The sequence below is a fragment of the Gymnodraco acuticeps genome, unplaced genomic scaffold, assembly GCF_902827175.1.
Source record: "Gymnodraco acuticeps unplaced genomic scaffold, fGymAcu1.1, whole genome shotgun sequence".
Classification (NCBI taxonomy): domain Eukaryota; kingdom Metazoa; phylum Chordata; class Actinopteri; order Perciformes; family Bathydraconidae; genus Gymnodraco; species Gymnodraco acuticeps.
Genome location: NW_022990037.1, coordinates 80074 through 105758, shown reverse-complemented (window position 1 = coordinate 105758; position 25685 = coordinate 80074). Strand labels below are relative to the sequence as shown.

General features: G+C 40.5%; 1 protein-coding gene across 2 annotated transcripts; it reads right to left on the bottom strand.

Moving 5' to 3' along the window:
* Window positions 1-6154: 6154 nt before the first annotated feature.
* Window positions 6155-25677, bottom strand: cdca8 (cell division cycle associated 8). Of its 2 annotated transcripts, none has more exons than XM_034215138.1 (11): window positions 25429-25677; window positions 24977-25075; window positions 24191-24319; window positions 23970-24001; window positions 23786-23861; window positions 23620-23681; window positions 23397-23458; window positions 22322-22417; window positions 19370-19502; window positions 6719-6805; window positions 6155-6612 (listed from the first exon to the last, which is right to left on the bottom strand). In XM_034215138.1, exons 2-11 carry the CDS (start codon window positions 25071-25073, stop codon window positions 6580-6582), a joined length of 807 nt encoding a protein of 268 aa, XP_034071029.1. In that variant the 5' UTR covers window positions 25074-25075; window positions 25429-25677; the 3' UTR covers window positions 6155-6579. The 2 variants fall into 2 exon arrangements, with proteins under 2 accessions (XP_034071029.1, XP_034071030.1); XM_034215139.1 differs by having other exon boundaries at window positions 25307-25477.
* Window positions 25678-25685: the final 8 nt, after the last annotated feature.

Here is a 25685-nt window from a genome sequence, read left to right as displayed (position 1 = left end):
TGCTCTGTTGCCCTACCTGATATTTGCATCTCATATTCTTTAACCAAATAACAATAACTTGTTTCAGGCCTTCCTGGACCATGACCATGTCTGGTGTTAAATTACAGGCTGTTTTTAACATTATTCAGACTCAGCTCGCTGAGCTTAAGCTTCTTTTAAATGTTGATAAAACCAAGGTAATGCTCTTTTCTAAAGCTAAAAAGAATACAGACACTGCTTTGGATATTGTTACTATGCAAGGACAAGTACTCAAAGTGGTTACTAGTTATAAATACCTAGGTATCTGGCTTGATGATTGTCTTACTTTTAAACTTCATGTCAATAACCTGCTTAAAAAGCTGAGGGTTAGGCTAGGTTTCTTTTTCAGAAACAAGTCCTGTTTCTCTTTTGAAGCCAGGAAAAGGCTAGTCACTGTGACCTTTTTACCTGTGCTGGACTATGGTGATTTGATCTATATGAATGTACCTGCCCATTGCCTGGAAAAGTTAGATGCCGCCTATCACAGTGCCCTGAGATTTGTTACTAACTGTAAAGCACTTACTCATCACTGTACCCTGTATGCCAAGGCAGGTCTGCCTTCACTAACTGTACGGAGGCTCAGTCATTGGTACATTTTCATTTACAAAGCCATGTTGGGTAAACTACCTTTTTATATCTGCTCTCTGATCTCTCGACGAATTGAAAGTACATATTGCCTGAGATCTCATGATGTGGTTTTATTAAATGTGCCAAGTGCTAGGACTGTCTTAGGGAAGAAAGCTTTTAGTTGTGCAGCTCCACTAAATTGGAACAGTCTGCAAACATGTTTAAAACTGAGCACTTTGGTTCCCCTGCATCATTTTAAAACTCGGCTGGGTGACATGCTGTTTGATACTCATGGTACCTGTCTCTGTAAATAGAGTTTGTAAACTGTACCCTGTACATTATGTTGTATGTCATCCTTATTGTTGTTCTGTTGTTTTTATGTTACATGTGTAACTAATGTCCTGCAGGTCACCCTTGAAAAAGAGATCTTTTGATCTCAAGGGGCTTCACCTGGTTAAATAAAGGCTACAAATGTCTAGCATAGGAATGAATGACAGCACATAGATCAAATAAGTCCTTTCTACATTAAAACCCTCTGCATGCAGGCTCGTTCGCTTTGTTAAGAAAGTGTAAGTTTGTGCCCTTGACTTTCAAATAGTAAGTAAGTATATTCATTCACAAAAACAGAATGATGGAACACAAAGAGGAAACGACAGATCAATAAATCTGATGCTTGATCGTAATTCTTAATGTCCAATAAAGTTCAGGAAAACAACAATAAAGAATTTGATGAATTTGATACAAACCGACAGATTAACTGCTTTCGGTGCTTACACTTTAACCACAATTTCAACTGTTGTCAATTCTTATATTGGGCACCGACTGACACATCTGGGACTGTAAAGAGTCACCAAATGCCAACCCGTGATAACAGTGTGGTTATGGCGTAGTAGTACATCCCCTAGCTCAGAGGCAATTTATAACATAACACCACTTTAAGAGCATCGCATTTCCCCTCCTAAGGGCTCATTCTAATGTTACGAAAACACACCAGTCCTTCAGGTGATTATACACTGAAACATAGCTATGAATAATATATTCAATTTTTGCTCATGGGCCCCACAAACCCTACCCACTAAAGTAACTAGCCCTTTAAAGCTTTGATCATGTTTTAATCGTAAAACATTTTGTAACTTTGTTTTTGAAAGGTTATATAGAAAACAAATTATGATGGCACTCACATACAGACATTCCAAGAATAACCCTCATTGCACCTCCAATTTTCAGCATACGCAAGAGCTTTTTGCTAGATTTTCTAAAAAATAACTTTCTTGGACCAAAGGTTCGATTTCTGTCTTGCTTCTTGTGATTCCCAGTGCAAACAAAATCTGCCATAGACAAAGGTTTGAATTTCAGAGCCGACAAGGGGCCCTGCGAAGGAAAACTCTGTCTCTGTGCAATCAGCAAATGGCATTAAGTTTCTCCTCAGTGTAGTTTGTTCTTTTCTAGGACTACATTTCAAACGTTTTTTTTTTTGGCAGCAGATGTTCCTATCCGCCCGCCCATCGTCAGGGGTGCCTGAACGCCATCAGGACCCTGCTGGCCACCAGACGAAAACATGCCCAGAATGCATCATGTGGGGGCCGTTCAGTCCCATTTAACTGTTCCTCCCGTCTGCCACTTCCCTTTACCATCAGCTTGTGTCTTCCTTACTCTCCATCTCCAGAGCACACAGAACAAAGCATCCAGTGAGCTCTTTTCTAGTTTGCTCTGACAAACCAACTTAGTGCAAGATGAGTCTTGACCGTGGATGGCTCTGTGAGAATTGAGTGAGAGGCAGTGGCAGACGAAGGTGTGGGCACATGAATAAATCGATTAGTGGGGCACTTGACGGATGGGATTTATAGAAGGCATGGACGCACCAAAGAATTAATTTCGCTTGGAGAACATTCCTCTGCCAGGTTCATTCATCTTGGCAGCAAATTTGGCACTTCCCCCAAGTCTGGAGGCTCAATTAACCAACGGCTCCAGCAGTTAGGGGAGGGAACAGCTTTGTTGAGAAATACGCCACAATCATGTGTCAGACACATGTGTTAATGATAACAGATTTCAGGAATACAAAATGAGAGTCTGAGGTAGTATGAGGTTAGCACGGGTAATGGTGGGAGGAGTCGACTTATTGTGGAATAAGGGGACAATAAGGTTGGTAAAGAAAAGGTAAAAGGAACTTGAATGCAGCTTTAAGCAGTGTTATCTGATTGTTTTGGCATCATACTGTAAACAGAACTTCAGCCTTTTAACACTAGAACCGCCAACGGGTACATTTTACCCGCAGCTGTTTCTTGATTGTATGTAACTTTTTTTCAATAAAATATTCAAGTCTCCCAGTCCGTGACTTTTCCTGAAAGTGTGTTATGTAGCACCCTCTGTTGTTAAAAATGGTCAACATGAAGTTAAATTGAAAAAATTGCCAAATAAATGGCCATGTATAAGCGCTAGCGGGTAAAATGTAGGCTACCTTATAGAAAATGCAGTGATTTTCGCACTACTGATTTTGCGCGTAAACATAAACATGACGTGTTGATAGATAGAGAGATAGATAGATATGGATAGATGGATAGAGAGAGAGATATATATATATAGAGAGAGAGATATAGATAGATAGATAGATAGGTCGATAGATAGATAGTTATAGATAGATAGAGAGACACTTTGCACATTTCTCACGGTAGCGATATTTTATACTTCATGCTATCTGCACAAAGCACTAGATAGCATATGAAAGCTGAGAGTCCACAGATTATATTGGTATAAATGTCATCACTGTGCGATCAAAACTCACTGTCAACCCTGTGTTCTAATATGATAAATAAAAGAACATTGTACCTTGAAAATCAATGCATTCTAATAGCGGGTACATTTGACCCGTTGGCGGTTTTACGTATACAGTGACCCCTGGCGGTTCTAGTGTTAAACATATTATTGGAATATAAAGTTCACAATGTCATCTAGATACATACATGCCCCTTAAAGGTCACCTATTATGCAAAATCCACTTTCTCATGTGTTTTATACATAATTATGTGTGTGTCCCTGCGTTAAGAGATTCTGAAAGTTTCAGGACAAAATAATCCGCCTCTTTTGGTCCTGATCCATCTATATAAAAATCTGTCTGAAAATAAGCTGATCAGATTTTGGCCACTTAGTGATGTCACAATGTTTTTGGGGCTGTGCAACCATTAGCCACTAACCAACCAATGAAACACCATTTTATCACCTGAATCTCCTCCTAGAGCACCATTGTGGTTTTTAAAACCAAACACCTCGTAGAGGGGCGTGGCCAGCAGCAGCTCATTAGCATTTAAAGCTACAGAATCAGCACTTTTTAAACAGGGCTGAAACAAAGAGATATATGGCATGCTAGAATGCACGATCTGTTTGGTTTTTCGAGCCAAACACTTCAGAGACATGGTTTGAATATATATGAGACCTATTATATATTGTTGTAAAAGAGTATAATAGGGGACTTTAATTAGCTTCCCTTTTGTCTTGCCAAAGGATGCAAGAGACAAACTGACTTTAGGTTAGGGTTGGCTTGTTTAAATTAGCTATATAGATTTGGATTATATTTATAAATGGTTTGCCACCATTTTGACAGTGGTTAGTTGATACTGCTGTACCTCAGTTTAAAAAGGGATATATTACAGCAGTCAGAAATACAAAAATATTGATTAGTCACTTTAAAGACTGCTTAACGAAACCAATTTAACAAAATTGCTGCTTTAAAGTGTATTATTCCTTGAACTGGTTTAGACATACCTACACCGATACGGGTTGCTAAAACAGAGTTGCTTTTTATTGAAGCGTTGCTATTCTGTGTCTCCCTTCCACTATCAGCTTCCGGTCCCTCATCCTGAACATCTCAGCGGATGATTTATGTAGCAGTGTTGCTCTGTGACCTCAGAATCCGCCCCATCCATACCGCACCTGTCACTGCGCCACTGCCTGCGTGCTTACTGAAAACCGAGCCATCCGTGCAAAATGGCAATTTTCCACCCACCTAGAGAAAGGGAGAAAAAACAAGGATCCAATCCATTTAGAAGCAAAAGTAGGAAAATTCTATGATATGTAGAGCAGGTGCGCGAGGGCTCGCTGCTCCGCTAACGAGGGAGCTGAACTGCACGCACCGCTGACCACAACATCTGTCGTTTGTAGGGATGCAGAGTTTGGTTTGTACCTCTGCAACACAGTTTGCACAGCGAGAGACAGGCGATGATAGAGCGCCAAAGATGGACACATATGGAAGGGACCGGGGCCCGTTTTCAGCTGGGGGCACAGAGGTCCCATGCAGGGGCCCGGTAGCATATGATGCATGAGGATCCAGCGGGGATAGCAAAGAGTTATACTTGTCTGGTTTGGCCCAAGGTGAGGCCAGACTGACCCAGTTTATCCCAGGTGGAAACCCTAACGAGCTCATCAGGCCTAACGAAGCTAAACGGGATTCTAATTGGCTGCGGTATGATGTCCCGAAGGTCAGAGTGCAGGTACATGTGCCAAGCTGCCACTTCCTGCCAACAGCAGGTCACATGACCAAACTAAAGTCCCTCCGTGTAAACAAAGTAGTGAAAGGACAATAGGAACTTCTTGCATTAGCTAAGCCAGAGTTTGTTATGCTCAGAGGTGAGATGAAACTACCTTTTTACTCAGGACAGATGTGGAAGAAGTACTCTGATTTCCTAAAACCAACCAAAGAAGTAAAAGTAGAAATGTTTAATTGACGACAAATATCCGGTTACAAAAAACTCCAGCATTGAAAATCTTTAGTGTAAAAAAATTAATATTTTGCATCAAAATAGACCAACATTACAAGAAGTAATATGTTATGGGCAATGGTTCATTTTTGAGACAAATACATTATATTACTGGATTATTCATTTGTTACAAAGTGTCTATCAAAGCTGGTAAATTCTGAGCCTCTTTACTTTGTATGCTGTTGCTGGACATTTCAACCTATCAATATAAAAACAATGTTGTCAATGTTTATTTATGTGATGTATTAGCAAAATAATCTGAGTCCATAAAGGAATTGTAAAGGTGTCAAATAAATGTAGTAAAGGTCAAATATAAGTAGTTCAATCATAGATGTGAGGTTAAGTAAAGGTACCTCAAATGTTTACTTGTGTACAATACTTCTGTAACAATCTTAATGTTGGAAAGTTGTAGGCTCTATTCAGATTTTAAACTGGCTCCACATTGACAAGCTACATTGTATTTGTTTGTGATTGAAACTAAGTTATATTCTGTATTAATGTATGTGTTACAATAGCCATTCTGCCAAATGGGTTACTAACACTTGATAATAGTTCTGTACAATCCGAACGGCTGCTCTGTTTATTCAAGACTACACACTGGTGTGGTGATCTGCTGCCACCTCCCGGTCACCATGCAGCGGTACAGCTTGGTGAACAGAATTGTCGAAAAAACAAAACCTGTCCAGTAAATTCTACATAAACATAATTAAAGTATCTTTTGAAATGACAAATACAGAATTATTTGGAACAAGCTCCACATCCACACTCATCTCATCAACCAACACATTCTACCCTAAATAAAACACACCACACATCAGTTTTTGCAAACAATCTGTGATATGTACATGGAGGATTGTTTATTTCTCAATGACGGAATGAAACAACATGTAGGATTCAAATGTACTGACAATCAAAGAATGAATAGCTATTCATATTTGCAGTACATGAGTACAGACCTGTCAGGTCTTTCAAGGTTTATAATTAAAAGAACAAACCTTAATAGACTGCCAACATGAGTAAAAGTCTGGGGAAAGCACCAGAATGACAGACAGTTGTGCAGTATTCCACAAAGGCGGTTAAACCCAAATAAAAAGTCAAAGGCAACAGTATGATCCTTAGAATATCTATCAAAGGAAAACAATAAAATATAAATGGTAAAAACCCACGTATCTCCTCTATAAGAATAAAGATACTCATTGTTTTTTTTTTAAAGTAATGTACAAGACGAGAGCAGGCGGTAGCGTTACTCCGTTCCACACAGGACGGTGAGGCGATTCTGTCAAGAGGGGAAATAAACAATGATGAGAATCAAAAGCATGTGCATCCACTTCTCCCCTCATACATTGAATGTTGAGGTGAAATTACACAAGGGATGAATATACCTTCAGCTGACGAATGCTCCTCAGAGCAGTTTCATCCAGCAGAGACAGATCCACAGAGTCCATCTGGCTGGCCAATAGCTGAACACTCTGCAGAGACACATCACATTACAGATCAGAAGTCATATATACAAAGAAAAACATTGGGTTGTACGATTTGGAACAAATAACTGATTATGATTATTTAGTGGGAATGCTGACACAGCATTCCCACTAACTGTTCTTCTACGCACGAAATTTGTATTATTATTCCGCCGACTTATTTTGGCCCTCTTCTTCTCCCGCATTGAACATCGCAGAAACTCCGTTCAAACATCAAAACGTTCAGCTCGGTCGGGAATCGATGGCTATTACTTTTCTCATTCATAACCTTCATAATTCCAGAGATACATCCCATAATACATCACATTTTTAACATTGAAGTCAATGGAGAAATTCTTCAAACTTCAACAAATCTTCATGCGACTTCAACTGCTAACTGTTCATTCATACTTTCACTCAGAAACCTCATTCTAACTTTAAAATGTTACAAATCTTTCTGACATTATTCGTGTTAAACAACTTTTAAATCTGATTCTTACTTTTACAGATATTAACATTTGTTCAGACCTTGTTTTAGAGGTTTTCTTCACATTTTAACATTAACTAGAGTGCGTGATGTCACAGCTAGAGGGTAAGAAATCTTGAAATGTGCCTTCATATATTTTTTTAAAACTGCCATAATTCCCAAACCCTACATTCCTGAGACATAATTGTTCATGATAAACGTAGGAAAACATCTTGTAACTTGAAAAATTAAGCAAAAATAATTCAACAAAATGCCTCTTGAGGGCATGAAGTGACAAAAACGTTCAACATTCCTCCATTGAAGCCCATTGTAATTTCAGGCAGATATTTCCTCACGGTAGCAGCCACACACCTTTAGTTAAACTGCCAAAAAGGCCACATTATTAACCCGAAAGTACACAAAAATTACACTTCAGATACTCAACTTCCTTGACATGCTTCACGTTTTGAAATTTCACAGATATCTGTTACGGTTCTTCCACAAAACGTTCACATGTAAGAGGTTCATCTCTCATTCAGAACAAAAGGCGCATTCACACCGCAGTACTTTTCCCACAAAGGTTCATGAGAACTTAGTTCATGAGAACTCTTTTGTCGCGTTCACACCAAAAAGAGCCGGTACTAAAATTAGTTCATGAGAACCTTTTTACCCCCACGAAAGTCCCTGCTAGAGAGCAGGGACTTTCGTGCGGCTCTCTTGTGAGAAAAGAGCTATATTTCTGATTGGCTGGGCGGATTGCAAACCACGCCCCGTAAAACTCCCAAAAAGTTTTGTGAAGCCGCCATTTTATTATCCTCTCATTAGTATTATTAGCATTAGCATTGGCCCAGCGCAGAAACGCAGAGAGACTAACTTATGGCAACACAAAATAAAACATGGGAGCGGTGGAGATGAGGAGGTGTCGGCGTTCTGGCGATTTACTCGGAAGGCTTCAGTAGAAGCTGCTGGGACTCCCAGCAGCTTCTACTGAAGCCTTCCCCAACTCCGGGGACTTTGGGCGGCAGTATACGCCATGAAGTGGTTTGCGGCCTGCCAGTAAACCCAAAGCAGAAGAAGAAGAAGTGACGTCAGTGGCTTCATTTGCCTAATCCACCCCCAGGGACTTATTCCGGTGTGAACGCGATCTGTACTTAGTTCATGAGAACTAAAGAGTTCTCATGAACTAAGTTCTCATGAACCTTTGTGGGAAAAGTACTGCGGTGTGAATGCGCCTAATGAAGCCTTTGAAGTCTAGGCACCTCATTAGCTCAACTATAAACACCTGTGCAATGGAACACGATGATGTCATCACTCCAACTGACATGCTCAGAGCAGCAGACTTCAACAGTCCAGCCGTGAAGACATCTTTGGGACAGTTTTGAGATTTCTTCAAATGCCGTTGTCATGGCAACACAATGCTCGCCTTGAAACATGGTTTTCTCATAACTTCAGTGAAAATACTCCAAACAGCCCAGAACTTCACAGGTTTGATAACGATGCAGCCATCAATGCATCTAAGCGTAGTATGGAGTGTCATGAAATGCCGTTGCCATGGCGACAGACCACTCGCCATGAAACATGATGTGGCTGTAAGTCCAATGGACACGGTCCAATCGTCCCCCAATCTTCACTTGTATATCACCGGTCCATGCCTCAACAGCTCTACGCCAAATCTGAGATCTCACCATATGCCGTTTCCATGGAAACGCATCCCTCGCCATAAAACATGATGTCGTTATAGGTCCAATAGACACGGTCCAATCGTCCCCCAATCTTCACTTGTATATCACCGGTCCATGCCTCAACAGCTCTACGCCAAATCTGAAATCTCACCATATGCCGTTTCCATGGAAACACATCCTCGCCATAAAACATGATGTCGCTATAACTCCTATGAAAATGTTCAAAAAGTGCTCTCAAGTGTGCTAACAGTCCAGCCTTGAAGACATTTACGGGACAGTTTTGAGATTTCTTCAAATGACGTTGCCATGGCAACACAATGCTCGCCTTGAAACACAGTTTTCTCATAACTTCAGTGAAAATACTCCAAACAGCCCAAAACTTCACAGGTTTGGTAACGATGCAGCCATCAACGCATCTAAGTGTATTATGGGATGTCATCAAATGCCGTTGCCATGGCGACAGATCATTCGCCATCAAGTTAGTTCAGACATTTGCAGTTCAAATATTCTGCTGCTTTTCCAAGCCTTTTTACTTTCTTTTCTTCTCTCATCACACATTCAAGCCCCCTGTGTTCATGTATCATTTCAATCTAAATTCTTCACTTTCTTCTTACACATTTCATTTTAATCTAAATTCTTCACTTTCTTCTTACACATTTCATTTTAATCTAAATTCTTCACTTTCTTCTTACACATTTCATTTTAATCTAAATTCTTCACTTTCTTCTTACACATTTCATTTTAATCTAAATTCTTCACTTTCTTCTTACACATTACATTTCAGCATAGCAGTTTAGTGTCAGCTTTTCAACATAAAGCATTCCCACAAGCAATTTCTTCAGGAATTGCATTCTCTAGTTTTGACTGATATTGCAGTTATGATTCACGACAGAGAGGATTAATCATTTTCATCATTATTCTCATCAATCAGTGTTTCCGCCAGACCAGGGCTGAGAGGGCGTCCACCCCGAGAACGGGGGGATGTTTTGAATTTTGACTTGAGCCGTCCCTTATAGATACTGTCTTTTTACGTTAGTTAGCCGGATCATTTGGCTCGGCTCTCTTAAATCAGATTAATCACATCTTAAAAATGTATTAATCATGATTAATCACCATTCGAACTATGTCCAAAATATGCCATTTCTTTATGTATATTGTTGTGGGAATGGAAAGATAAATGAAAGAAGGCGGATATATCCATTTAACATACAGTATGTATGTTTATTATAAAAAATGTCTGTGTCAAAATGAAAGACAGCTCACACACCTATCAATCATCAAACCGTGGGGTCTTAATTCATTACGTGTTGATTTCTATCAACGGGGGAGTACTTCAGGAAAGTAGAAGGGGGGGGGGCTAGTGGAGTACTTCGTGACCAAAGAGTGTGAACGTTGTGATCAGCTGTTTTAGCGCAGTTCTCCAGTGAAGGTTGGCGTAGTTTTTTGGCACAATTCCGTTGTACAGACTGACGTTAACAGCCGCCCTGTCTGTGCACACGGAGACCAACTCTGTCGTCCGGTGATCTAACCGCCTTCTGGAAAAGCTTCACCTGTACGTCGGTACGCAAATGCGCTTTGTGACACAAGTGCTGGTACGCATTTCAGATTACGCACATAACCTGCGTACCAGTTATGTGCACCCCTGTACTACAGCAAAAGTATTCTCCGTCAGGACTTCCTGCAACAACACCACGCCGTTATCTTGATTCTGATTCTGATTCTTAGACACCCTCTAAGGATAGAGGGTGTTGTTTTTCTCATACTGATATTCTGAACAATCTGTGCTGTTGTATTTGCTGTAAAGTGTCTCTACTGTAGGCTATTTTTATTATATGTACAGTACTTTGGCTCGACCAAAAATCGTTTATAAATGTGCTATATAAATAAAACTTGATTTGATTTGATTGGCCAGAAGACATCAAAGATGTTCTATTGAGAAGACGATCACTACGTGACAAAAGTTTTCAAAACCGTTTCTGGTCTTCGGTATTTCCAGACAAGTGGCTGCTGAAATCAATCTTACTAACTGCCCTCTGTGCAATTCTCGGTGCGAGTTGGCGGACTTTATTTTGCTTACTTTAACATCATTTTTCATGGTGGGGCTAAGCCATTTCTTGATATGGGTGTAGCCAGTGGCGGCCGGCCCCCCACCTCTTCCCACATACAAAAACAAATATTAAAGTAAAATAAAAAAAAATAAAAAAGAATATTTAAAATATATATATATTTTATATTTTTATTTTTAATGAACAAGGTAAATATCATACAATTGGTATCAGTAAAATGTATAATCCACAATAAAATCTCGTTTAAAATTGTGTTACGATGTCTAAAGTTACTGATAAGTCACATGTTTCCTGCCTGGCCTTGCCCATGGCATTAGTTTATCATTACCGGGCGGAGCCCCCGAGACAAACAGCAGCAACCAGCACGTTGCAAAAGTCTCAATAGTAAACTGTGCCGCCGAAACATAATTTCAGCCAATCAGCGGCGTCAAATATTTATTAATAAATTGTATTTATTTATTTCACGTTGGCGCCCACGTTGCTTACGTGCGTTGACGTGAGTTGTTTTTTAGACTCGTGAGTGACCAAGGTGACGCAGTATTTGGATGAGAATGGTGTGCAGGTGGAGTCGCCGGACCTCGGTCCGCACCCAATTCCGTGCAAGAGCTACTCTCCAATCCTTTCGAAAGGAGAAGTTTGGGAGATAAATTGATACTTAAAGACCTTGGACCGGACCAACCCGATTTGTATATATCACAGCAAGCTCGTGAAAAAGACAAAACGTATCAACGAGGCTTCTCACGGAGCTGGTACACCAGAAAGGCTATCTTTTGTTTCCCATGCTTGCTCTTCAAACAGATACGATCTGTTCAGAAACTAGACAAAAGTTAAACAAGTACAAACCACAGACTGTCTGTGTCATGGAGAATACAGTCGCTGGTTTATTTATGTCTGTATAGGCCGTTGTTGTGAGTGTGGACGGTCGGAGCATATATAACGTTAGCTTAGCCAAGCTCCATTCAGAAAACAAGCATTCTAAAAGGTTTTTCGCCTGCCGTCTGTCTGCAGACTTGTCAAAGCGATAGGCGCATTCACACTGCGGTACTTTTCCCACAAAGGTTCATGTGAACTTAGTTCATGTGAACTCTTTAGTTCGCATGAACTAAGTACAGATCGCGTTCACACTGGAAAAAGTCCCTGGGGGTGGATTAGGCAAATGAAGCCGCTGACGTCACTTGTTCTTCTTCTGCTTTGGGCTTACTGGCAGGCCGCAAACCACTTCACGGCGTATACTGCCGCCCAAAGTCCCCGGCCGGAAGTCGCCGGAGTTGGGGACTGGCTTCAGTAGAAGCTGCTGGGACTCCCAGCAGCTTCTACTGAAGCCTTCCGAGTAAATCGCCAGAACGCCGACACCTCCTCATCTCCACCGCTCCCATGTTTTATTTTGTGTTGCCATAAGTTAGTCTCTCTGCGTTTCTGCGCTGGGCTAATGCTAATAATGCTAATGCGAGGATAATAAAATGGCGGCTTCACAAAACTTTTTGGGAGTTTTACGGGGCGTGGTTTGCAATCCGCCCAGCCAATCAGAAATATAGCTCTTTTCTCACAAGAGAGCCGCACGAAAGTCCCTGCTCTCTAGCAGGGACTTTCGTGGGGGTAAAAAGGTTCACATGAACTAATTTTAGTACTGGCTCTTTTTGGTGTGAACCAAGCGGCAAACTGTGGGGTAGAGCCGGGAAGCCAATACGGAAGTGCCACACACTGCAGTTCATATATTGGCCGATAGGCAATGGCTGCAGAAAGGAGCAATTTCCATAGACCCCCATGTTAAAATGCCCGATTTTACAGCAGAAAAAAACATGTTTCTACCCCTGGCTCCATACATTTTATTATCGATATAGTTAGATTCCACCTTCATGATTATGGATCTGTGAGTGAATTGTTTTCTAACGCGACCCTTTATATTTATATTAGGTCTTAAAGTTTGTGCATACATTAGGGCGTGGTCAATTTGATTGACAGATACGTGCCTCACTGTCAGCTAACAGCAACTTGTCCAATCTGCTAGGCTACAACCATAGAGGCTACAACGTTAGTTAGTTGTAGTTACTGTACTTGATCCTTTAGCTGTGTTCGTGGTGATCGTGCCTGTTAGGGAATATTGTTACAAATACCAGATAATTAAAATGTCGTGCTGTGCTTCCAAGAAGTCTACTTTCAGCTTTTTTCGGTGAGTAAAATGATAATATTATACATGTTAACCCCGTTAGCAGGTGTTTGTGTGCTTGTTAGCTTAGCCTGTTATGTAGCTTATTAGCCAGCTAAGGACGTAACCCTTTATACATATATACAGTTTAGTTTATGATTCAGCCTTGGGTAAGACTTTTATATTATATGGCTATGACGCCCATAATGCTAAACGGGAGCAAATGTTAAAAGGGGTGGGCCGCCGGAGTCCACGCCGCCGAAGCTAACGGGGCTGCAGGGTGCTAGCTCGCTAGCGCGTCCCGGCGGCCGTAGCTAGCACCCTGGGGCTCCGTTAGCTTCGGCCAGCGGCGGAGTCCGGCGTTATAACTGGAGATCAAGGAATGCATCGTAACGCGGACTTGGTTCGCCTGCAGCCCGCTGTAGTATTAGCTAAATAAATGATGTTGAGCAAGGTTTATTAAGCTGAGCACCGCCACAATTATTCTGCTATGTATCAGTACTTATTTTATTTTATTAACGTGTGAATGACAAGCATTAAGAATAATACCAAATAGCTAATTATCTTGCAGATTGTCTCGTTTGATTATGAATGTAACGTTTATATAGTGGAACTACACTGTTTTATCAAAACCAAAGTGCCACGCAGTGACTTGGTATGCATGTATTTCAGCAGGAAATGTGCAACCTAGATGACATTTACCAACACAGACTATATAGAAATATTTGTAAAAGTTGTTCATGCGTTACTAAGTGAATATGGCATTAACCCTCCTGTTGTCTTCGGGTCAAATCTGACCGATTTACTACTTTCATCAATCATGTTTTACATTCGATTGATACTGAGAGCATGTTAGCTTAGCTTCTTAGCCTGAGCTAGGACTTGAACGTCACGCTCGTTGGCAGCAGGTCCCGCCCTGTCCCGCCTCAGCTCCGCCTCTTTGCCCTTATTTGGAGAAGGCGGGAGTTAGACTCTGACGACACCGTCGAGCCGTTAGTGGCCGACTCCGCCTACTAAGGGCTTCACGGCAACTCTGCAGAATCCTATGGGTGACGTCACGGACCCTACGTCCATTTATATATAGAGTCTATGGTGTGAACGCGATAAAAGAGTTCACATGAACTAAGTTCACATGAACCTTTGTGGGAAAAGTACCGCAGTGTGAATGCGCCTATTAATTCATGGTTTTTACTAACCGGTATCAGTATGTTGTTACGTCGGCATCATTTAGAAACATGTATTACAATTTAATCACGGTAAAATATGTTCATTTTGTTGTAGTTGTAGCTCCCGAGCCAGCGCGTCTTGTTTGAATGATGCGAGTAAACACAGCTGGCAGCCGCGGTGAAACTCGAGCGACTAGAGCGATGCGATAGGAGCGTTTAGAGCGAAGCGAATATTCGCATCGCGTCCGGTCTGAACACAGCATTAAAGCGAGCTCCGCGCTGCACTGGAAACGTGCCATTACATCACCAGAAGTCCTAATTAAAGGGGTCATTTCTCCACAAAAAATTTGTTTTACTCACTATATCAACAGCCCCACCAAAAATATTTTCCACCAGCCGCCACTGGGTGTAGCCTACCCCAGCCATACCCTGGCGCTGCCACTGGTGGGATGTATGGGGCGGGCCATTCTGCACATGCGTTAAATGCGTTAAATATTTTAACGTAATTAATTCAAAAAATTAATTACTGCCGTTAACGCGATAATTTTGACAGCATTACTAAAAATACATGTTGTTCCTCAGTGTTGTATTGTCATGGAGTGTGTCATTTCCTTGTAATTATGACTGCGAAAGACAAAATAAACTAATATTTTCGACAAGTTTGATTATTATATATAAATAAACATTAACAAACTTTAATCGACAATGTTAACCCTCCGGTATCATTCGATTGGACTACGCAAATTCGTCATTCGAGACAAAAATGTCCACTGCAAAAGACTTTGATAAAAACATTATATTAAAAGGTTTTTTTCACAACTTTTTTGGGTTCAATCTTTAAAGCAACTTCCGCCCTAATAGAAAATACCAAAAATGTAATCATTTTCAGGATTTTAACCCTTTAAATGCCATTTTGAATACATGAAACCGCTGGGTCTTTTCATGATGAAAACAGAGAAAATTAGTTATTTTCCAAAAAAATACATATCTGGGGACTGGCTCATTTTTTTTTATAACAGTCTTGGATATGTCAAAGATTAGCATCAACATTTATTTTTTTGCATTATTAGTTTTTGCACAAAATCAGATTGAACAAAAAAGTCACACATTAGTCATTCGGGACAAAAATGTCCACTTCCAAAAACTGCTCTAAAATGACAACAGATTAATATTTTTTTTCAACTTCAGTCCTGATCAAAAATACCAAATGTTAACTTATGTTCAGGATTCAAACCCTTGAACTGCCAGTTTGAAAACATGAATTTGTGTTTTCTATGAAAAACATGCACAAAAAGGCAGTTATTTTCCATATAATGAATGTTGGAGGGGGGGAATACATGTATGCAACTAATATGATGTAGGTGTGTTGGTATGGATGTGGAAGAGTGGTATCAGCTGAGAAATGTGTGTGTCTGGATGTACAGTGTGTGTACAGAGACAACAATATACAGTAGATTTGGTTTACAGCAAGTCGCAGTTTACACCTCATCTTTCTTTCTCTCTCTTTTTCTCTCACTCCCTCATTCCCAAACTCATACACACTCTTACATATTAAACCTCCTTATACCTTGTATGTGTGTGAGTGATTGTGTGTGAGAATGAGACAGGACTAAGTGTGCTCTCATGGCGTTTTGTTTTTCATTTGTGCCGTTTCATGTGTCTTTGAGGTAAACAGATGTATGATCTTGACCCAGCTTGACCTCGATGTTTTGAATTGTTTGGAACTTCAAAGTCCTTTGATAATGTCAAACAGACATACACAGCGATACATACACTCCTTGAAGTAAATACAAACACCTGGCTGCAAAGCCAAAGCTTCAAATATGTGTAGTTTGGCTGGCTGGTCATTTCATTCCTGTGATACGCAACAAGCAGTAAGATGAAGAGGAGCTTCTCTGTGGGACAAGAGGTATCATGCAGCCCGTAACTTCAGCTGCAGGACTCATCCTCTGAAACAGAAACACCCTGAGAAGGAGAATCTGGTGTGGATCTGAACTGTGCTTGAAAGGAGTCAGCACAAAGATAAAACACTTTTTTGCCAAACAGTTTGACGAACAGTTCATTTATCGGATGGGGGCAGAGAAGAAGGAACAATTCTGCCCCGAATCCCACGTTGATACAGAGGAATCGATGAGGTCCTTTGCTGAGGAGGTTGAGGAGCTGCAGAGGAGCTGCTGAGGAACAACACGATGGTGATGAGGTTGAGATGTATGAAGGACTACAAAACCATTTAGATGGAAAAAGCTTGATGTTCACTAAAGTGCTTAGTGATCTCCTCCTCAATCACACCACAAAGGGGATAATAGCACCAGAGATTACCCCAGGAGTAACAAGAATATTTGTTGCGCCACCACGTGAAGCCATGCTTAGAGAAATGATCAGATGTTTGTGGTGGAGTCTGATCGTTCTTCGTCTGACCCTTCCCCTGAAAGTGGAGAAGACACAGAGGATCCCATCCCGTAGTTGCGCTACATTCCTCTGCACTATCCTATCCGGAGGATCGTGTCCATCGTGGCAGACATAAAAAAAAAATTAAAATCTGGTTTCCCTCTCACGAGGAAACGCCGCGCTACATTCCTGCTGCCAGAGGTTTGGTTTCAGGGCCCACGCGTTATGCCATTACGAGTGGCATAAATAACAATTCATGACGTGGAATCCTTCTTTGATTTATTCTTTACCCCTGAGATCATCAGCAGTATTGTCGACATGACACACCTGCATGGGGGACGTTCGATGGCAAACTGGAGGGATGTTGATGCCACAGATGTTTGAGCAAACATTGGATAGGATAGTGCAGAGGAATGTAGCGCAGCTACGGGATGGGATCCTCTGTGTCCTCTCCACTTTCAGGGGAAGGGTCAGACGAAGAACGATCAGACTCCACCACAAATATCTGATCATTTCTCTAAGCATGGCTTCACGTGGTGGCGCAACAAATATTCTTGTTACTCCTGGGGTAATCTCTGGTGCTATCATCCCCTTTGTGGTGTGATTGAGGAGGAGATCACTAAGCACTTTAGTGAACATCAGGCTTTTTCCATCTAAATGGTTTTGTAGTCCTTCATACATCTCAACCTCATCACCATCGTGTTGTGATGACAGGCAAAGAAACCAAGAAATGACAAGCATGTAATTTAATGGTAAAATGTCACATCTGGTGATATACAATAAAAAGGACAAATTGAACTATTTTCCTCCAATATAAAACCCTGACATTACAAAATACATGATTTTATACCAGTATGGCGGAGAGATCAAAAGATGTGGTTATAATGGGAGTGGATGGGACATTTTTGTCCGCGAGTGGCTAATGTGTGAGTTTTTTGTTTAATCTGATTCTGTGCAAAAACTAATAATCCACCAAAAATAAATGTTGTTGCTAATCTTTGACATATCCAAGACTGTGATAATTTAAAAAAAAGCCGACCCCCCCCCCAACATTCATTATATGGAAAATAACTGCCTTTTTGTGCATGTTTTTCATAGAAAACGCAAATTCATGTTTTCAAACTGGCAGTTCAAGGGTTAAAATCCTGAACATAAATTAACATTTGGTATTTTTGATCAGGACTGAAGTTGATTGTTTTTAAAAATATTAATCTGTTGTCATTTTAGAGCAGTTTTTGGAAGTAGACATTTTTGTTCAATCTGATTTTGTGCAAAAAGTAATAATGCAAAAAAATTAATTTTGTTGCTAATCTTTGACAGCGGTTTCACGTATTCAAATTGGCATTTAAAGGGTTAAAATCCTGAAAATGATTACATTTTTGGTATTTTCTATTACGGTGTGTCCACACAGCAGCTTTGATCAAATCTTGAAAATCCTGGAGCTGGGCGTGTCTGACAGCTTGGGGATTTCGCGACCAACAACCAATCACATGAATATCACATGAATATCCCGCCCCCGACATACAAAGCAAAAAAAAACGGTTCTTCTACACTATTGTCAAATAGGAAGGGCTATGATGAACATTTATTTTTTTAACATTTTGAACATTTATGAGATTAATGTTTATGGTGCTATTTTATGCTACATTCCATGCTGGCTAATGATACTGTCTATGCTTGCTAGCAACGAAGTAAACTAGCAACGAAGTAAACTGGATATAAAATCCCCAAACAAGCGAAAACCTACCAGTTTCACCCACTGCCTCTGCCACCTCCCCCCATGCCTGGTTCCTCCGGTTTGTATCCCGGTAAGTAAATAGGGACTGGTCATAAAGAACCGGGTGATTTGCTACCGCAATAACTAACTTCTCCTCCATTTTTGTGGAATATAGAAATGAACTGCGGGTCTCGTTCTCCCAGCTTGCACGCGGTTTGATTGGCTAGCGCTTGAACTGTCAGATTTGCATAAACGGATCTGATTGGCTGTCACTTCCAGCTCAGCCTCAAAAGTTGAACATTGTTCAACTTTGGAATCCTCAACATCCTGGAAATCCTGGAAATCTTCGCCTCGCCCCCCCACAATGCAATTCGGCGACAAGCGAGGGAAAGTGACGTCATCCCCATTCAAAGTCAATGGGCGGAGACGCGCTGGAAGCGGTGGACAAATCGCCAAAAGCTGCTGTGTGGACGGGCCGTTAGGGCGGAAGTTGCTTTAAAGATTGAACCCAAAAAAGTTGTGAAAAAAACCTTTTAATATAATGTTTTTATCAAAGTATTTTGCAGTGGACATTTTTTTTTGTCTCGAATGACTAATTTGCGTAGTCAATTTGTTACACAGTGAATTAAAGACCGATTTTAGATCGAGAAAATAGCCTTGTTACAAAAAATCAGGCCATTTGCACCAACACAACCAAAGTTATTGCAAAATGAAAAGTGAAAAATGACCCATATGGACAAAAACGTCCACAGTGATACCGGAGGGTTAAAGTTCTGACAACTGTTAGTAAGCAGTTGTCTTGATGCCTGAACATCTAGACCGTATGGACCCAGTGAGAGAGGAGAAAGGCTTCCCTCTGTTCTTCACAGCAGGTGGCCAGGGATTAGACAGCACACTTGGAAGTATAATAATGTCCTTTAGTATCCAAAAGTCTAAGCTCACCTCTCCGTTGCCGATGGGGACGTTGATGACGATGTCTTCATTAATTCCTGCTGCGATGGGAGAGCCGTTGACTGAGATGCTGTAAACCCTCTCTTTGTGGTGGGGATTCCTCACAGCGGGGGTCTTGGGAAGTCTGAGCAAATAAGGAATTAATGGTGAGCATTTTGGAAGCCTGTGTGTAATCTCTCCGAGTTAAAAGTAGATCCTAGAGAGTAAAAATTGCACTAGTTGCACCATTACAGCGGCAAATTATGAGAAATTAGTCTAATAAAGTCCATAGTATCGAGAACCGTTTAAACTAGTAATTTTGTTCTACGTTTAAGTGTGCAGAATCTGTATGAAAGTGGGGTGTTTTTGAGCTCTGTTCAAATGGATTTCCCATGCATTCCTATGGGGCAAATTATCGCAGTTTTCTGCGATTTGTGTGTTTCGTGTCAACGCTGCCGGACGAGTAGCATGACAATATTTGTGGCGGAAGAAGGAGAATAAGATGAGATAAGTATGTCGAATACTATACTGTGTGTGGCTTCACCAGTCAAACAGAATTAGCAACATTGCTAGGAGAACAAGTCTCTCATGCCCACATAATGTAACACATCGAAAGATGCTTAATCTACCTGCAGATAAGAACTACAGGGTATATGCAGGAATCCTGAAGTCAAATTTAATACCTTTTAAGACCTTTTTTAAGACCCTTCCCATACATTTTAAAGGGCCCATTGCATGCTTTTCCGGTTATTACCCGTCTCCTTGTGTGTTATGAAGGTGTCCATGCATGTAAACAGTCTGCAAAGTCAAAACCCCTCAAAGTACACCCTGTAGGGAGTAAAACTCTAACACAGAAAAGACCTCCCCCAAAAGCCTCGTTGGAGATTTCTCAGTTTCCATTGTTTACTTCCTGCCCCGCGTGACGTAGCTGCACCGCGTGACGTCACTTCCTCTGCCAGCCGACCATATTAAGTGTCGTAAAACCTGCTTCTTTTCAAAGCTCTATCCAGTCATGTCGCGGAGGGTCTGTTACTTTACAGATCAGGATGAATGATGTGAAATCTAATCAAGTGTTAAATCTTTAGTTCCACCTGGAGTAAATCCACAAGCTACCCTGCAGTATACAAAGTCATTCAAACTAGCTGCACCTTTACCAGCTTTGAGAACACTTTCATGATCAATCATTATAAAACATATCCTATATATTATTCTGAAATGGACCAATCTGCACAACGACTACTTTTACTGTTGCTACTTTAACTATATTTGGATGAAAATACTTTTCTACTTTCACTTGAGGAATATTTTTGAATGCAGGACTTTTACTGTGACAGAGTATTCCTACACTCTGGTACTTCTACTTTTGCTAAGTACAAGATCTGAGTACTTATAATTTCACTACAAGATCTGAGTACTTATACTGTTACTCAAGTACAATACCTGAGTACTTATTCCACCTCTAGTAGCGTATTAGTCTGAATTGTAGCCACAAAATCACACAGAGCTGCATAAAAATAGACTCACAATGGTAACAAGTGGAAAATAATATTTACAAATGTGTACAATGATTTGTAGGTAATGCTACTCAAGACACCTGACTTATACATCTTCAAAGGAAGACTGTGTTCATTCTACAATTACATGGGATTAAAGCAACATGTAGTTTTACTTGTATAATACTTCAATTTTATATAAAGACAGTTTGTTTTCATCTGTTTTCAAATAAACAAAGTCTTGGCTTTCAGAATATTAAACTTGTTTCGGCAAATTCAGATGATAAATACAACTTTGAAGCTTCGGCATAATTACAAGCGGAGAACTGAGTAACTTAACGTCACAGCAAGCATAACAACAGCTGGTGTTTCTTGTGAGTGTTTTCCCCGGGAAACAAACACAATACACAAAAATACACAAACACACTCGCGAGCTTCCCCCAGACCAGTAATACAAACGAAAATGTGTCTTCGGGTCAATGTGACTGATTTCGATAGAGCAAGTCACATTTGGTTTTAGGCACGAAACATACTACCAGTAGAAATACATTGCTTTCAAAATCGCTCGGTGTCGAATCAATAGATTATATTTCGTGACTATAACACGAAATGCCGTGAGTGCTTCATCCTCTGAACACCACGATGGCGACTGTAACGCACATAACATAGGTACGCTCCTCTGAAATGATTGTCCCCTGCAATTAATATTATCCGTCAATCGAGTTCGCTATTCAGCTAGCTAACGTTAGCTTAAACAAACATAACATGCAACGTTAGCCTGATCTAAAATGCTCTACTACGGCGTACCTTTCATGTGGCTCGTTAGCGCAGACTCTCGCATCGTTATTTGTTGCAAACTTTGCAGGAGGCTACTTGTGGGCTTGACCCTCGTCTTAGCCATGGCTTGTATTTGTCTTCTGCTAGCCAACGCTCGTTGAAACTGCAACTTCCTGGCACACAGTCATCTATCACTCATCAGAATGCCCAGGTCACACGTAACACAAACACTTGCAGGTCGCGCGCATAGCGCGGGAAGGCCGCAGCGGAGCTGTTTTATGTAGAAGTGAAGCAATTATTTTCTTTTAATCTAAAAAGCGAACTATTCAGTCAGACAGCAATTTATTGTAAAAGTAAAGCATTTACATTTTCAAGCACTTTATCTCAATTTCAAGCACCATTCCCAAAATTCAAGCACTTTCCCAACCTTGAAAACACCACGTCAAATTTCAAGCATTTTCAAGGATTTCAAGCACCCGTACGAACCCTGAGTAATATAGAAAATTGAGGATGCAACACATTGGTATGAATCGTGATATCGAATTGAATCGAATCGTTGACAGGATAATCGAATCGAATCGTGAGACCAGTGAAGATGCACAGCCCTAGTAACGAGACAGCCTTTAATGCAGAAACAGGGACAACATTATTATGCATTTTTAAAAATGCAGCTTTAACTATGAAGCCTGCTTACCTGGGATCAAAGCGTGGGGTAATGAGGGGAGTGGCTCCCATCATCAGAGAATAGTCCATATTCCTTGCAGGAGTGACAATTGGCTTCCTGCTCAATCTGAAACCAGACAGAGACAACTTAGTATGACATAATTGCCAACCAGATGTGCAAAAGGTTAAAGAGATAAGGGCTGGACCATATGTGAAAATAATCAGAGGTTTTTTGAGACCAATATTGCTATTCAGTATAAAAGAAATTCAGATAATCTGTATTATTCACTACACACAAGCATTACATACTTATATATTTTGACCAACACAAAGATGATGAACATATACATTTGTTTAAAATATTTTACGAAACAATTTGGGGGGGAAAGAAAAAAAATTGCGTTCTTTACAAAGCACTGTATTTTTAAATGATATTAGCCGCTTTCACACCAAGTACTTTGCCGTACTTAGTGTCAGTACTTATAACCCCAGGGCACTGAATACCAATCGCGTTCACACCGGAGTACTTTTCCCTGAGGGAAGATTATGCAAATGAGCCGCTGACGTCACTTCGTCTTCTGCTTTGGGTTTACTGGCAGGCCGCAAACCACTTCACGGCGTATACTGCCACCCGAAGTCCCCGGCCGGAAGTCCCCGGAGTTGGGGACTGGCTTCAGTAGAAGCTGCTGGGACTCCCAGCAGCTTCTACTGAAGCCTTCCGAGTAAATCGCCAGAATGCCGACACCTCCTCATCTCCACCGCTCCCATGTTTTTTTTTGTGTTGCCATAAGTTAGTCTCTCTCCGTTGGTGCGCGGGGCTAATGCTAATAATGCTAATGCCAGCAAATACAATGGCGGCTTAGAGTTTTACGGGGCGTGGTTTGCAATTCGCCCAGCCAATAGAAATTGGTACTTTTTTTGTACCACCTCTCTAGCAGGCACTAAAAATGGGGGTAAAAGTTCCCGGCACTAAGTACTCTTTTTGGTGTGAACGCGACATAAGGGGTACTAACGGAACTAAACGGGAAAAGTACGGGGTAAAAGTACTCCGGTGTGAACGCACCCATTGATCATTTTGCCCTAAAAGAGATTATGAACCACTTTACCGTCTGGCCGACAGGGCCTTTGCTCTCTTTGATGTGGTTGGAGGTTTCCTTGTTGCTTTCTCCTGAATTAGGAACAAGCCGTTAAACACCAGTGACTGAACATTGCACACAAAGGACATTCCATAGCAACCACCCACTCTCCATATTTATATTAATGATGTTCTCAAACACTTAGCTGGGTTTTCCTCTTTGTATGCTTGCTTAAATCAAAATCATCCATTACCTTCCGTGTTGTGCCCGAGGTGTTTTCATCTTCCGAAGTGGATTTAGTTGATTTCTTTGTTGCTGTGGGTTGAAGACAAAATAGATGGGATCAAATCAACTTCATACATTTATTTATTGAATTAGAAATACTTCAAATGTAAACCAAACTTTTTTTTTTTACATGCCTTTTTTGACTGATTTGAAAAGGGCTGGATTGTTCTCGGCCACAATGCTCTCAACAATAGCAGCTTCCTCTTCTCTCTGTTGGAGACATTTATTAAGAACTGAATGAGTGTTTAATAGAGACAGAGGTGAGTCTAAACATGCCAAAGAGAATATATGATATAATAAGTAAAACAATCAACTTACACTAACATTCGCCACTTCTGGTTTCTCAGATTCTGCAGAGGAGGAAACATGTATTTAATAAAGTTGCAATGATAAAACAATTAAATGTAACACCAGTGCATATCATACGATCGTTTAACATGTTCAAGGAGTGAAAAACACCAGATCAGCAGTATTCCACATTTCGTGAATTGGGATTTTGGTTTGGTTGGACTAAAATCCAACTGTTTTTGTAAACTCACTGAATTGTTCCATCCAGGGCATTTGGCGGAGAGTCTTTGGGAGCTTAATGAGTGCCATGTTGTAGCCGTTGTCCACATCTTTCAGTAGATGGTTGAGCTTCTCTTTCATCTGTTCCACTCTGGTCTTCACTGTGAAAAATATCAAAATAGTTTTAGCTTACTCCACTAGTTTATAAAGAAGCTAACATTGTCTCAACATTGACAAACTACAACTTTAAAATGCACAGTCTTAAATGAAAATTAACCAGTAAAGATAGTCTTATACTATCCTGATTGATCAATAATATAAGCAGATTTCATTTATATTTATATATATATATTTTATATTTCATTCATTTCATTTATATGTTAACCAAAGATTTAAAAAGGTATTGCTTTACAGCAAGGTCTGAGGTATAGATAAGAAAGGAGAGAAGACTACTGCTTTCTTTATTTTTCAACTTTGCAGTGTCAGGGCAAGTACAAAGCATGACCTACATTTTTTGTAATGACTTAATAATAACATTGGTATTTTTTGTATATAGATTCAGAAAATAATTATTATCCAATATTCATCCATTGTTTCGTGTCAATATTTGAGTCTCCCTCTTAATGGAAAAGGGGGGTTCAAACACATGTACAAAAGCATTTAACGAATCTTAGTATTAGGAGCATTTAAATCTGCGAGGTTAAAATATAAAATAACATTTTGAAAGTAGATGTACTCCGCAACATACAGCAAGCCTGTCAGGGATTGCCATGAAACACTATTGAAATTGCAGTGTAAAATACGTGAAATATAATCACCCTCGCTGTCGAAGTCCTCCAGGAAGGCTTCTAGCTTAGCCGTCTTGGGGCTATTTTTCTTTGCCTTGGCCGTCGTTCTTGTTTTCCTGGGAGCCATGTCTGCATCGATAGGTAGCGGAAACAAAGTAAATGAAACCACGCTTGACAACACGAGACAGTACTAAATATTACTGAGTAAAAAAGTGTGGCTTTACTATATCAGTCACGTCAAATTATTATAACTACAACGAGCGTTTTGCAAAGAAACCGCCGACATGACGCTAACATTAGCAAGCTAACAGTACATGCTAACGTTACTTGTTGTGTTAGTTAGCGAGGTTACTCGTTTACCTTGCAATTTGGCTGACTTCCTTAATTGTCAGCTTCTTTCCCACGCACAAACATTTAATAACACCCCTCTTAATAATCCGTTTTGGTTATGGCGACCTCGTTTTTTAATTATTTTCTCTCACCTTCTTCGTCTCTCTTCTTCCTTCTTTACAAAGCCGTTTTCAAATGTCCGCGCGAGGAGGGGCCAGGCGTCAAGTCAGCCAATTAAAATTCGTGTATGCTTTGCGTCATGAAAAATGGTTATCGACCAATCACAGCAGCATACGTCAGTGTTTACATCAGCAGGACGGAAATGGATACAGGCATGGTAGAAACATGGGTGGAAATGTGATTTGACCTAGCAGCTAATATTGCCTTCATTTTTAAGGGTTATACATAT

Bases quoted from the DNA above. Each gene is read 5' to 3' on its own strand.
- cdca8 (XM_034215138.1), bottom strand. From the start codon at position 25,073: ATGGCTCCCAGGAAAACAAGAACGACGGCCAAGGCAAAGAAAAATAGC. The intron at 23,682-23,785 runs GCATGTAAAAAA...TTCAACCCACAG, and splicing joins TTTCAAATCAGTCAAAAAAG to CAACAAAGAAATCAACTAAA. The intron at 23,459-23,619 runs GTAATGGATGAT...TTCCTAATTCAG, and splicing joins CCTCGGGCACAACACGGAAG to GAGAAAGCAACAAGGAAACC.